Consider the following 14,768-nt stretch of genomic DNA (forward strand, 5'->3'; position numbering starts at 1 on the left):
CATAAAGTAAGGGTGGGTTTTGAAAACATGTTTAAAATTGTTCTTTTGTGCACACTGACATTGGCACGTTCCATTATATCGGGGGGCTCATTTTCACACCCCCATCCCACATTTTAAATGTAGTAATGCAGTACAATTTTTTTTCAGCAAAATTCAATTTAAAAGCTCTTTTCCAGTTTCTCACCACAGCCTAGAACAAATAAATTGAATCGAATCGACAATTTTCAGAGCAAGGATATGAACCATTTTGCATTTATTTAAGTTTTATTTCTTAGTGACGTTAATATTGCTTATTAACTTTGTTCGTCTTATTTGACTTTGCTAAGTGTCCGAGCCTAGACCCAGTTTTACTCGATCCAAGATCGGTGTTGCCTCACATCAGTGTACACACCCCAATCAGTGCACAGATCGTCCGGGTAGTATTCAATGACACTCAGGATTCCAATGAGGCATTGTGGGTTGCCTCTTTTGTCCAGGATGTAGGCGGGTGCTCCTTCGTCTCCGAAGCAGAGACCACCCGTGTATGTAGACGCCAGACAGATTTGGTCGCGAGCGGTAGTTAGTCGCGCTGGACACTTTTTGGTGTTCGATTCCATTCTAAAAAGAATCGATGTTTTCGGCTCCTTCACATTATATCGCCTCAGCAAGTTATAGCCCCCCTTCCCCCAAGTAATAAAATTAACGGGTAGTAGAAGCTATATTTTATACAAGGATAAGGGACTATAACGGGAGGAGCATTTTCTCTCCCGGATCTTTTTTTTTCTGATTTTTGCCCCTCGCAAACTTAGATGGTCTAAAAACTGCTCACATAACGTAAAGGTGGGTTTTAGAAACATGTTTAAAATTGTTCTCTTGTGCACACTGACATTGACATGTTCCATTATAGCGGGCGGCTCTTTTTCACACCCCCACCCCACATTTTAAATTTTCAATGTAGTAATGTAGAATTTTTTCAGCCGAACTCAATTTAAAGGCTATTTTCAAAAAAAATTGTTCAAAAATTGTTAACACGGCATTTTGCATGTAAGAAATGTTGTGAAAATTTGTTCACCTGTTCACGCTGACACGTTTTAATGCAGTTTATAACTTGTAAAAACATTTTAAATAAGTTTTGGCTCTTTTCCAGTCCCCGCCTTTCAAATCAATTTTTAAAATTATATTTAACCTTGTCATCATGCAATAAAATTTGACGTGGTGAACAAATCGACATTTTTGAAAAGATTTGTTCTTCATACGTTACAGCGTAACATCACACATTTAGCCGTAATAACACGTAAAACAAACATAAAACTCGGTATTTTGAAAGGGGGGAAACTGGAAAAGAGCCCACGTTTTTATCTATTAATCTTCCGAAAAAATTAAAAGGGGGAAGTGGAAAAGAGCCAATTTAAAATAGCATTTGAGAACTCGTATCAACTGGCAGAGAGGAAAAAGAGCCAAGGTGATTGGGTGAGGTTGTAAGCTATGATCATCTCAAGATCCTTAGGACTGCATGACTTATTTCGGCTCTTTTCCATATCCCCCCTGTGATATCGCCTAGGACTGCTTAAACGAAGTGAAGACAAAATTGTACAATTCAGAATTTTAATTAATATGAAATCTGTTTCTCTTTTCTTTTGATATACTGATATACTGAGTCCGACTGAGTTAAGTAACTGCGTACCGAAGAACTGAATTCAGTCATGAGACCTTTACGGTCAGAATGAAGTGGCCTTAAACAATACTAACAATAGATATATAGATAAGCATATGCACTTCTCAAAGTTACTGTAGCATGACTGCAGCTGTAGCTACTGTACCACATTCCCCCGAGGACAAATAAATTTTATACTATCACAATAAAATTTTAATTAATACTATAGGATTTTAGAAGCTCAGTTTACTGTTTTACGCACAAATTGAGTCCTTTGGCCTTCTTTTTCCGTTTTTTGTTCTCTACTGCGTCTCAATTTGCCTCCCTTTCTTCCTCCGTCAACTCGAACCGCAATGGAACTCGCCACTACGCAATCCATGATCGCGTCTTATCCAACGAAGCATATCCGAATTTTATTCTGAACAGATGTCTTTCGAGAAGACCCAGCTTTGATTCTGTGGGTTTGCTCGTGTCAGTTTTAAACATCGCCATTTTGAGTCGGCACGCCTCCAAAGCTGCTTTATTTAAGTCAGTTATATCGTCCTCGGAACAGATTAGGCGTACAGAATAATTAATTGGATCACCGAACCTCTTGGGTCCCTGGTTCATCGTGTGTCGGTCAATTGGTTCATGTTCGTGTTTGTTTGACTCATCTCAGAATCCTGGTGGCGTATCTATCAGGCTTTCTGACGTTGCCTGATCATTATCCCGAGTTGTTAGAATATCTGCACGCCGCGTGTGAGTACCTGGTCTGCCATCTTCTCCCACTCGTCTTTTGTCATATCTTGATTCTGGAATGCCTCTAGTATTGTGTCTCAATCGCTCTGGCGTCTGATTGCTTTCATTTTTGTCTGCTGTTTGATCGGAGTGGACAATTTTGAAATTCCCGGTTGTGATGAACCTGGGCTCAAGGTTTGATTTTGTGACTTGTCTGTGCTGTGGGCTACTGCTGAAGCAGCTTTCCCCCGACGAGCTTCCTGCACTGTAGGCTTTTTGTCGTCTTTCATGGGGCTATATCGTTCTGACTTCTCGGTACGCTCAAAAAGGGTCCAACATTAATTGGCTTCGCCCTTTTCACTGCTAGATTTAGTCTTCTCCCCTGTCTCTGCGTCTCTTGAGGTGACTCTTGATGGGCTCTCTTGAAAGCATTAGTGTGCATTAGTCTCTCCGATTTCGTCTGCTGCGATTGCTCGTACTCTGAATCTGTACTCCCCCATTGTGATTTATTGTTTTTCTTTTGTTGTTTGTGCTTAGGTTCATCACTCTTCGTATTCTATGCGTTTCTCGGGTTCATTTGTTGTTCCGGTGGAATTAATTTTACTTTAGATTGGGCAATATCATTTTTAAGATAAATTGCCCCCGCTGCTGTTTTGACAGTAAATTGCGTTTCGAGCATCACTTTCCCCGTTAGTAGATTTGTTAGAGGCTTTCCATTTTCCGGTTTTTATATTCCCGGCGCAAAACCGGTAATACAATTCTGTGTTGCTCCTCTGGTTTATCTTCTATGAAAACCCTCTCCCACGAATAAAAGAGTTTTTTCAACGCCGTTGCACGATCTCTGGCTTTCACTGACTCAATCTGCTGTCCAAACCGTGGGCTGACATCTCGGCTGTTTGTTTCTTTAGGCATGATTTTCACGTTTTCTCGTGATTGGTCGATTCGCTTCTTCAACTCAGACGCCGTGAGTGCCAATCTCTCCAAGTGTTTTTATCTAAGCGGTCAGAGTTAAACAAAAATTTATCCGTTTGTAATTTAAATTCCGTTTTTTGAAGGCGTCCAAAATGCGTTTCGAACAAAGAACGTTGTATAGTTTTTTGTTTAGTCCATCTAAGGTCCCGTTTTATTGTGCTAAGAGAAAGCTTAATTGATACGGAGTTTTCATCCAGAAGCATTGTTCCCAATCTTCTCTTGATGGTTTGAATAGTTCGTTCGCCCAGCCCACGTCCTCGGTGATCTCCCAGCGGACAAAATTTTTGTTCATTGTTGTTTTCTCTACAGAATTTTTTCGTTGCTTTCCCCTTGAACCCGGAAAAAGGTCAGTTCTTATAGATTATGGTATTCCGTGCGTATCAATGTAAGTACGAAGAAACCTAATTGAAGATTTTCCCCAAGTTGATCTAGTAATTTGCACCGATGAAAATTTTGAATAGCGGTCTATCTCTATAAGCAAATAAATTTTCTTATCGAGGTCAGCCCGGGAAGCTCACACTTTTCTTATATATAGGCAGTCATTTTTTTACACGTCGTATAAAGGTGTTATCTAAAAATGCCAAACGCGTACTCAAGGATTTTAAACTTGTTAGAAATTGGATATATATCTTCATATCATTGTAGATATAACTCAATTTTAGGTGTTCTCTCCCATGTACAGAAAATACTAGTTTCCTATGTATCATCATAAATGAACAAATTCTGGATGGATTGAAAAAATTTGCAATTGCCTGATTTTGGAAGCTAACAAATTTAATTTGCATGACATTGCTTCCACTTCTGTGAATGGCCAATTGGTGTAGCTAATCGGTTAATGCGATGATCTACTGAGCATGATATTGGTGGTTATTATCACTGCAGGATATTGTTCTTGGCTACAAAGAGCGTAGTTTCAAAAAAGTTCTAAAAATTTTCTCTCACTACCTTTGACTTTGCTCACCTAAGTCTAACAGCTCTAAGATTTCACAGTATAAGCCAAAAAAAATGAAAGACTCTTTTTCGGCTGTTTTTCCTTGGTCAACTAAGAAATATAGCCTTTTGAGTTTGATGATTTTGGTTCGAATTGCTGGACATCAGTTAAGCGCCGGCTGGAAAAGGGCCTTTTTACGTTTGATGGACAAATTTGAAAAGAGCTCACCTGGAAACAGGTTCAGTTAGGTACAAAAGGGCGATGTCGTCGATCTTGCTTCGTTTTCTGTATTTCGGGTGAATCTTGACTGTAGCTTTCATCGTCTTCACTGTTCGTGCATGCCGGGGCTGTGAAAAATCCCCGACTTCAACACTGAGTTCGCTGATGTTCTCTGTGAAATAAAAACATTCGCCGATTTCGGTTATGACTATAAATAACCCTAGAGAAAAAAAGTGGGATTGCAAATTATTTTCATATGTGGGCAGGCTTCCATTTTTTTCTACCAGAAGCTATTACACTAATTTTTCAGTATATAATTTAATTTTTATTTTCTTATTAAGGAATTGAGGGCTAGTTTTATGAAAATACACATATGGCCTCAAAATCAGAAAAACATGGCCTTTTAGTCATAGAAGCAAGGGCGATGTGAACAAATGTGGGAAATCTTCTTTATTTTGCCCTCCTGTTCCAGCCTTTTTGTTAAGAAAAAGTACCAAAAGTATGAACATTGTACTCAGATGTACTGAGGGGTTTTAAGTTTTTCAAAGGAATCAACAATAAAAAATGAACAAGTTGGGCTGGCCCACCTCCCTCTCAGTCAAGAAAACGAAAAGCATCCAGCTTAAAACACAGATGTTTGATGCATATAGATGTTTGATGTTATATAAGAGTACTCACTACGTCTTTAGTCTTAACAAGTGAGACCGGCTCTATCAAAAACCGGCAACCAGTCCGAAGACCAAGCAGTTAAATGGAAAAATTATAATTCGGGAGAGAAACAGAAAGATTTCTCAACTAGAGTCCGCAATAAAAGATTCAAGGAAAGCAATACCCAGAAATCTTTTTAAAAGACTTGTAAGCTCTATGCCTGGCCTTATTCGAGCAGCGATTATGACCTGAGGTGGCCATACTGCTATAAGTTTGTCAACTTTTTCTTGCGTCTGGTATATTTTCGTCACGAAAGTTTAGACATGCCAAAAAATTGTCGCGAATGTCTGTACATGTCCAAAGTTTGTCGCGAAAGTTTGGACATAAGTAGCATGCCTCAACCCGGGTACACTTGCACAACGCGTGATCAAACGCTATGCTTGTGAAAAAATTAAGAAGGCAGATTATAACTCTGACTACATTACTTTTGGCGAAGCAGTGTGCTGCACTGAGAACGTGAGTGTTGCCGATGATGCTGCCCCCGCAGACGAATAGTCCTCGTGGATTGACTCGAATCAGAATCTGAACGTAGAAGCGCCTCGGAGGGGAGTTGTATCCATTCACTATCGATGACCTCTCATTCTCATTTACATGTTGCCCATTAAGCAATTGAAAAATAAGCAAAACGCAAAATGATGCCGCTGGTGAGAAAATCATGGATTTTGTGTTCTTTTTCCAAAATCCTGTTAACTTTTCCGACTTTTGTTTCTTATTGTCTTAGCAATATTCGTTTTATTAACTTTATCGCATTTTTGACGATTCGCAAGCAAAATCGTTTATTAGCGGACAGTGACTTTTGAGAAAGAAGAAATAAAAGTCAGAAGTTTCTGATTGCATTTTATCACTTGTGAGTTATGACCGATGTGGTTTACTCATAGAGTAATTTCGGATAGGGTACACAGTCTGCTCGTCACGCTATCTTATTTTCGGCCGGATAGATTCGTGCAACTTCTTATTCTAATACCGATCCTAATCTTACTCTTATACTTTCTAGTCTCAGGGTGTTTAACTAGTCTCTGCTAGGCTCAATAGATCTAGGGTATACTGGTTTGTTGCGGCGGCTGAAGTTCTCTTGGAGAGACAACTAATTTCTAAGTTAAGTTCAAATCTCTCTGGTGCTGAAATTACAAGTAATTTCAGCACTTACAAATAAGTGGGTTGTTAGTTAGATGGATCATGATTGGTTAATATTAAATACTTTACAGTGGTAAAATATCTAATTTATCCAATCATAAAATGTAGTTTGGATCAGGTTCCACCCATCCAGGTTTTACAGAGTTTTTTAGAATTATCTTTCTGCAATTCAAAGGATGGATGATGAACGTTGGTATTGGGCGAACATCGTATTTTTGTCCGGTTCCTCTTGTTAGAGAAGTTCCAGGACGCTGGAGTTTGGGGCATTAATCGTTGTGTCTTCTTGTGACAACGACTGTGTTTCCCAACGAAATCAATCTGATTTCAAAATGGTTTGCTATGACGGGTTTTTTTGTATTATGTAGAGAACTTGTTTTGTGTTCAACCTCGTCTGGGAATGGCGTGGAGATTGTGCGTGGAGGGGATGCCTTGTAACTCGGATCTGTACGTATACCTTAACATCGAGGTTTTCATTGGTCTAGTTCAATGAAGTCCTTTTCTGCGAAGTCAAGTCGTACTCTAAATCCTTTGAAATGTGATTGTGGACGGCATATCGGTTGTGGTTAGCCATTCTTGTTCGAGTGTAATGGGGTCATTTTGTCTTTGGATGTTCGTCTTTGTTGTTGTGTGTTGATCTATATACTGCAAGGTATGATTTACATTTTATAAAATTTTTATTAGTTCGGTTTTTTAATTATGAATTTAGTTAGTTGTTTTCACAAAAGCATTTTGTTTTAGTTCGGTTATTTTGAAGAGTTACTCACCCTTGAGTACCTCTTATTAAAAATAGAAGTGTGGTCACAAAGCGTGGATGTAGCACGGTGGGCTAGGCCGGCTATAGAGCATGCTCAGGACGTCCTCTCTGGTGGGTTAGGCCAGGAGTGGGAGTATGATTTCGTGCGGTTTCTTTGAGAGGTCCTGTTATGTGATAACGTTTTATGTTGGGTTTATGTTGGTCTTTCTTATGTTCCTTTGGTTGTGTCCTTTTTTCAAAAACCAAATTGTTTTTGTTATGGGTTTGTCTTTCGACTTTTTTGTGTTTTATTATTTCTTGCTTAGACTTTATAATAGTCTTCAAAAGAATAAATTATCCAGTTTTAAACTGGTTTAATCCGGTTTGGGTACCGTTGGTTTTCTTTTCTTAGTCATGCTGTTATTTTATGGTTTGTGGTGTTTAGTAAGCTGCGTTGGTTAGTTTGTTTTAGTATATAATTCCTTTCCAACCGGGTTAAAGGAAAGTTTGAAACTTGTTATCGTGTGTTAGAGTTGTTGAGTGTGAAAACTTGAAACTGAAATTCATTATTTGAACAATTCTTCGTGGGCGAGCTGTGCGAGTTTGGATAGAATTCTTGTGCGAGTGAATGAAAATATCAAAAGGTTAGTACTGCATTTTTATTTTATTAATTTTTTACATAGAGTTTCAATTTTACTGCTAGTTTTGGGGGAAATTTAAAGTTATAAACTTTCATTATATTTAGATTTACTGCTGTATGGGGGAATTATTTATAAATTAATTTACTACATTTTGTATAGATTTTATCAGATTATTTTGTGAAAATATTAATGAAGTTTAGAATAAATTTAACAAGTTTTTATTTTTTATTTTTCTTTTCTATTTTTTGCAGATGATCGTGGTATGAAGACTAAAGATCTAAAAGAAACGTGGGTAAAGAATGGTTAGTATTAATTTAATTTTATTAGAAAAGAATATTTGAAATTATACTTACCTGTTAATCGTCTGGGAAAGAACCGTGGGGAAGATGTCGTGTATCATGTCGGAATTTGTTAGTAACTTTGCTAGTATGCGAATGATGTTTTTAGTTTGAAGCAGTGGCCAAAGCAATTGAAGTGCTTTAATAGTTTTTAGTTCTTCGGTGCCAACTGCAAACTCATAAGGTGTGTTTTGAATGAGATTATATATTTTGTGATTGTATTTAGTATTATGAATAAATTCTAATATAGGGATTTCTACAGGTTGGATAAATTCATGTGGGATAAGGAAGGGTCTGGATTCTTCAGCATTAAAGGTCTTCGTGATAGGACAAAATATATACATCTGTGTTATTGGGTCATAATTGCGGAGGATGCCGTGGAGGTTAGTATCTTTGATGCAATAGGTGAAATTTAGAAAAAATGGTGAGGTGTACTTCGAGTTAAGAAACTGAAAACGATGGTGTGGTGGTCTTGATGGAGTATGTAGATCAAAATGATTTTGTATGAAGCGATAGTATGTATATGTGTGAGTTTGTTTAGTGCATAACATGATGTCATGTGAACAGTGCAAATCGCGTTCATGTGGTGCAAGGAAGTGAAAGGTTAGTGAAAATAATTGAAATTTTTCTTTAAAACTTTCGTGAGCTTGCATATCAGTTAGTGCTTCAGAAATGATGTCATCATATTTTCTATCAAAAATATTGATGAAGAATTTTTCTCCCTTACACATAAATCCCTTACACATAAATCCCTTACAAGTCTATCAAAAATATTGATGAAGAATTTTTCTGTTAGTTGTGGGTTAGCGAAGCGGTCGTCATCTAAAAATTGGTCTTGATTAGTTCGGATGATATTATGGTCGTAATATTCTAGTGTAAATTCGTTAGCTCGGGGTGCACTGAATGTTTTTAGTGATTTTTTATATCCTATATAAGTAAATTGTCTAGGTGTTAGTGTTGCGGTGAGTCTATATAGCATATCTTTATGTTTTTCTATATCGCTATGAGTATTAAATAGTGGGAGGCAAAGGGGATAAGTAAAATGATAATATGTTGTCCAATGAAGTGTAGGCATTAAAACATGTTCATCTACAAAACTACGTGTGTCGTTAGTGTCATAAGGTGTGTTTAAAGTATATTGTGGAAATGAAGGTAAGGTGATTGCTAGAAAATTTTTCGTGTTGGTGTGGTGTGGATGATTAATATATTCACGGGCTGTTCCTGGTTTGGTCGGGAATGGATGGTTTGGGAATTTACTTTTAAAAGTGCGATAAGCTCGGTTAGTGCTATTTGATGATTCGGTGGATGTTGATGATTGTGCTAATGATGCAGTATAGGCTGAGGAGGGTGTAGGGGTAGGTGGGTTTGAGGATTCTATTGTGGATGAAATTTGATTGATTGTGAGGGTGTTAGGGTGTATTAGCTGTTGTTGTAGGGAGATAAAATTATCAAGTTCTTGGGAAATTTGGGGAGTATCGGGAGAATTAGATGATCGGTCGGAATGAAATGGAGAATAGGTTGGGGTTACTTGTGAAGCATAAGAGGGAGTACAAATGGGCGGGAGTGGAATATTTGGTACTGCTAGTGCAAGTGTAAATATCCTGCGTAGGGTATTTCTAATACTGCTAGTGCAAGTGATTGTAGGATTTGTGTTCTTTCTAATTCGCATAGTTGGTGAAGTGTTTCTAATTCGGAGACTGACATCTCTTAAAAAATTCGACTAATCGTGTAGTCTAATTTCATATCTAAGTGGATATCACAGTGGATATTACCAAAATAAGAATTATTCATTAGTGATAGTTCTTGTAAACGTGTGCTTCTAGTGTCATGTGGCTTTAGATGTCCACCAGGTTGACCATTACTTTTTTGAAAGTTAACTGGTATATATGATGTTCCTTCGTGTAGAGGATGACTTGTGGCATAGGGGTCAACTTTTATTTTTCCTGTGGTCATGTCGAAACCTTTTTCGTATTCAACTAATATTTCAGAATATTGTGTTTTGTGAAGTGGGTTTCTGTATTTGCATGCGAGTTCTGTTTCTTGATATATTTGAAAACGTGTTAATTTATTTTCCATTTTATGGATATTTCGAAAATCAGTACTTTGTTTTCGTGATGGATTGACTTGTTCATATGGAATTGATTGTATAAAAGATTTTTCGTGAAATTTTATCATTCGAGCGTGTATTTTTGCTACTTGAAATGTTGTACATGTATCTTCGGGAAACCAAACAATTGTTGCTTGTGTCCGTGTTGTAGGATCACAATAACCTTGATCGTTTTTACAAGGTAGTCTAATTCCTTGATAGATCATTGTGTTGTCAGATAAATCTCGTGTGAGTTGTATTTTTTCGAGTTGTATTTTCCAATCGAAAAACATTATTTCTTGATATCCTTTATTTTTTGTGTCTGCTTTGCAGTTTGATGGATTATTTATACCAATGTGTGGTATCCAGTGCTTATCGTGTATGTCATAAGTTAATCTTCCATGTGCGTCGTTGTATGGGTATTTTTCATCTAGTTTTATATGTCCCTGATATCGTTCAAGTTCTGCTTGATGTACAGAATCGGCGAAGAAATGAAAATTTACTTGTTTTTCTGTCGGTGTTTTTATTCCCTGTGATGTTTAGTCTGGGTAGCTCGTTTTTACAATCATCAGGATTTAGATGTAGAAGTCGTTCTCTATTACTTTGGTAGAATGATTCATGGTCAAGTCGGTTTTTATTTCCGTTTGAAACTTGTGAACAATGTACTTTCTTTTCGGAGAATGTTGCTGTAAATTTATATCCTATGACTGTTGTTGCTCGGGCTTTTGAATATAGTGTCGCTATTACATTTGTAGTTTCTATAGCTTTTGGTTCCGTTTCGCATTGTGATACTTGATTTATTGCATATTTGTGTAGTGTTTTTTGTTCATTTTCTTCACAATCGTAATGTGTTATTTTCTATTTTATGGATATTTCGAAAATCAGTACTTTAATTTCGTGATAGATTGACTTGTTCATATGGAATTGATTGTATAAAATATTTTTCGTGAAATTTTATCATTCGAGCGTGTATTTTTGCTACTTGAAATGTTGTACATGTATCTTCGGGAAACCAAACAATTGTTGCTTGTGTCCGTGTTGTAGGATCACAATAACCTTGATCGTTTTTACAAGGTAGTCTAATTCCTTGATAGATCATTGTGTTGTCAGATAAATCTCGTGTGAGTTGTATTTTTTCGAGTTGTATTTTCCAATCGAAAAACATTATTTCTTGATATCCCTTATTTTTTGTGTCTGCTTTGTAGTTTGATGGATTATTTATACCAATGTGTGGTATCCAGTGCTTATCGTGTATGTCATAAGTTAATCTTCCATGTGCGCCGTTGTATGGGTATTTTTCATCTAGTTTTATATGTCCCTGATATCGTTCAAGTTCTGCTTGATGTACAGAATCGGCGAAGAAATGAAAATTTACTTGTTTTTCTGTCGGTGTTTTTATTTCTTGTGATGTTTAGTCTGGGTAGCTCGTTTTTACAATCATCAGGATTTAGATGTAGAAGTCGTTCTCTATTACTTTGGTAGAATGATTCATGGTCAAGTCGGTTTTTATTTCCGTTTGAAACTTGTGAACAATGTACTTTCTTTTCGGAGAATGTTGCTGTAAATTTATATCCTATGACTGTTGTTGCTCGGGCTTTTGAATATAGTGTCGCTATTACATTTGTAGTTTCTATAGCTTTTGGTTCCGTTTCGCATTGTGATACTTGATTTATTGCATATTTGTGTAGTGTTTTTTGTTCATTTTCTTCACAATCGTAATATGTTACTAATAAGTCTTGGGGTCCTGTGCGGGGAGAAGGATTTATGTTCTGATCGGAGATGATTAGAAAAAAAAGTTGGAGGAATATCAATATTTTTAAAATATACATGTATATGATAATCCTGAGTACGGGTTATAAAATGTTATGTAACCAATTGTCTTTTTGGTATATCTGTCGTATTTATATATTACTTCAGTTGTTATGAATGGTGGTGGTAGTGATTGAGCTGTTATATTTGGTGGGTTTAATAGGTAAGGATGCTGAGCAACGTTGTTTAGTTTAACCGTGATTTCAAATTTTAATTGTAGACTATTTTGTTGGAGTATTTGGATGTTATGGTCACGAATGTCTTCGTGGATGTCTTGTCTATACTGTAATCTATGAAGTGCCCAGTTGTGGAGTCGGTTACTTTCTGGGTGCTGTCCAAATAATGGTGGGGGTGCTGTGAATGTGATCCAGTCTAATCTTAAAGGGATATTTGTTGATGATTGTTCTCGATATCTAGCGTCGAGGTTATTTGGGATATTTAAAGGGAAAGGCGTCGGTGAAATCTGGCTTATTGATGGTGTTGATGGTAGTGATAATGTTTCTGGTAGTGATGATGACGTTGTTGTATCCATAGAAATATCTATTGGATCATTTATTAAATTTGGTTCACCTTGTGTGAATGATTGTGTTGTCCAATATGGTAGTCGTGATGTTTGGTTTTGGGGGTTGAATGGATTTTCACGTATTTGTTCAGATGTTGGTGTTGAACCTAAGTAATCTGAGGGTAGACTTGAGGTGCTACGTTGTAAAAAAAGTGTAATGGTTTCTGGTAATATGCTAATTGGGTTTTCCGGAGTAGTTGGTGATGGGGATTGGGGTATATCAAAATGAACTCGAGGGGTTTGAAAATTCCTATTTCGTCGTGGATGTATAATTTGTCTATTTATTTCAACTGTAATTTGGTTTTGACTAATATTTCTTATTTTACTTAATTCTTGTGGTAGTAATGGGTACAAGTTATATGTTGGTTCACTTAGAGCTGCCTGTCGCTGAACTGGTTCTAATGGTTCAGATAGGCGAGCGTGTCGTTCTTCAAAAGTGTATGGATTATCTTGGAAAGAAATTCGTGTAGGTGTTTGGGGGTTTTGGGTAGTTGTAGGTATTTTCGGGTTTTCTTGGGATGATGTCGGTGAAGACTGACTGTGTGATTGTTGGTTAGCAACTTTTGAGGGTTTTTTGATTTATTTTTTTTAGTGAAAAAATTTATGTTTATTGTAGTATTCTTCAAGAAAAAGAATTAAAAGGATTGTTACTAAGGCGAATGTTATAATTGCCTTCTTTATGCATTTGCATTTTGTTAATATTAGGGATGATAAAAATGTTATAAAAATTACAAATAGTAAAAAGATATCTGTTCTACTGAAAATGGTTCGAATCATTTAAATAAATTTTGGGTTTTCGTACCTGTGAATATGATCAATGACTTGGAAAAGTTGGAGATATATTTCAAATAGGGTGTAGAAAATTTAAAAAATATTGCAAAAATTGATTAAAATTAATATGAAAGCTTCAAAAGTATCAAAGAGAAATATGAATAAAAGTTTAAATATTGTTAAAAAGTTTATGAAAATGTTGAAAATTATGTTGACTGATTGAGAGAAGAGCATTTAAAAAATAGCTTCTTGGTCGAATATTTTTTGTTATTTGGGGCGATTTTCAAGTGTGGTCGAATTATTTATTGACTTTTTGACAAGTGGGTTGAGTTTTGTGAAAAATTGTTGGGGGCGAATTTTATGTTGTTCGGGTGATCTGGGGTATTTTTGAGAATTTTGTACTTTAGGCTAAATTAATATGGTCGTACTTTTACTTTAGGCTAATTTAACATTTTTGTTTGGGGGGTTTTTGAGGTCTGAATTGGGAAAATATTGTTGATCTTTGCGTTATCAGATAAGGGAGGGTTATGATATTATGGTGGTATTTATTTTAGTTGTCAAGTTTTAGCAGGTTGCTTATTTTTGACCTGGAGGTTGTAAAGTTATAGTTATAGATATGCCTGGAGTTTAATATCTTTCGTCTAATTGGTTTGTGTTAGAGTTATTGAAGGTGACGGATTGAATGAATCCTATTGGCTAATTTTGAACTAGAATCGCTGTGTGTTTTCAGCATGTTATTTTGAAAAATGAAAATTCAAAATGTTTCGGAGGTGCAAATAGTATTTATTTTAAAATTAAAGCTGTTTTTGAAATTCAACTTTCTTTAATATTTTAGATTGTGGGATGAATGTTTTGTAGTTTTTACGTGGTTGATTTCTAAGTCGTGATGACTTTCTATATTCTGATTTTTTGACTTGTTCTTGGGGTATAATTTTTTCGATCATTTTCCTATTTTTCCTTTCTTTTTGAGGTGTTTTTTGATCGAGCTTTTTTGAATTGTTTTTGGTTGTAGTTGGTTTTTTATTTTGTTTTTCAAGGTGAATGTCGTTTTGTTCATTTATTTCATTTTTTAAATGTGGGTGATTTTGAATAACTTTTAAACCTGTGAAAGAATATAATTGAGTTAGTTCGCGTAGTGCGTATTCTTTTGGGTATTAAGGCAATAGATTGTTTCTATGTTGAACAATTTCTTTTTGGTCTGAATCGGTGATTTTATATGTTACGTCGGTGGGTTTGGCGATTATTTGGTATGGTCCTTTACGAAGGGGTTGTAATTTTTTAGAAATTCCTTTTTGGGTATTAAAGTTTGGTATTAAAACAAATGTTCCAATTTTTAAATCTGAGGCTGGTGTAAAGCGTGAATTTATTTGTTCATTAATGTTCTGCCTTTGTAACAATTTTTTTGTTACTTTTTGATAAATTTCATTGTGTTTTTTTATCTCTATTTAAAATCTTGTATCATTTCCATTTATGATACATCTAAGATATTCTTGTAGTGAACGGTTCATACCTTC

General features: G+C 36.0%; 1 protein-coding gene across 1 annotated transcript in view; it reads right to left on the minus strand.

Annotated features, from left to right (window-relative positions):
• Positions 1–347: 347 nt before the first annotated feature.
• The window catches only part of LOC134839756 (coagulation factor XI-like), a 28,833-nt gene continuing 14,412 nt past the window's right edge, over positions 348–14,768 (minus strand). The window contains exons 2-4 of the mRNA XM_063855379.1: positions 5,606–5,762; positions 4,482–4,644; positions 348–597 (exon numbers count right to left, since the gene is read on the minus strand). Of these exons, the coding sequence (XP_063711449.1) occupies positions 348–597; positions 4,482–4,644; positions 5,606–5,762 (570 nt within the window). The remainder of the gene's footprint in view (positions 598–4,481; positions 4,645–5,605; positions 5,763–14,768) is intronic.

This window comes from Symsagittifera roscoffensis, chromosome 2 (genome assembly GCF_963678635.1).
Source record: "Symsagittifera roscoffensis chromosome 2, txSymRosc1.1, whole genome shotgun sequence".
Classification (NCBI taxonomy): domain Eukaryota; kingdom Metazoa; phylum Xenacoelomorpha; order Acoela; family Convolutidae; genus Symsagittifera; species Symsagittifera roscoffensis.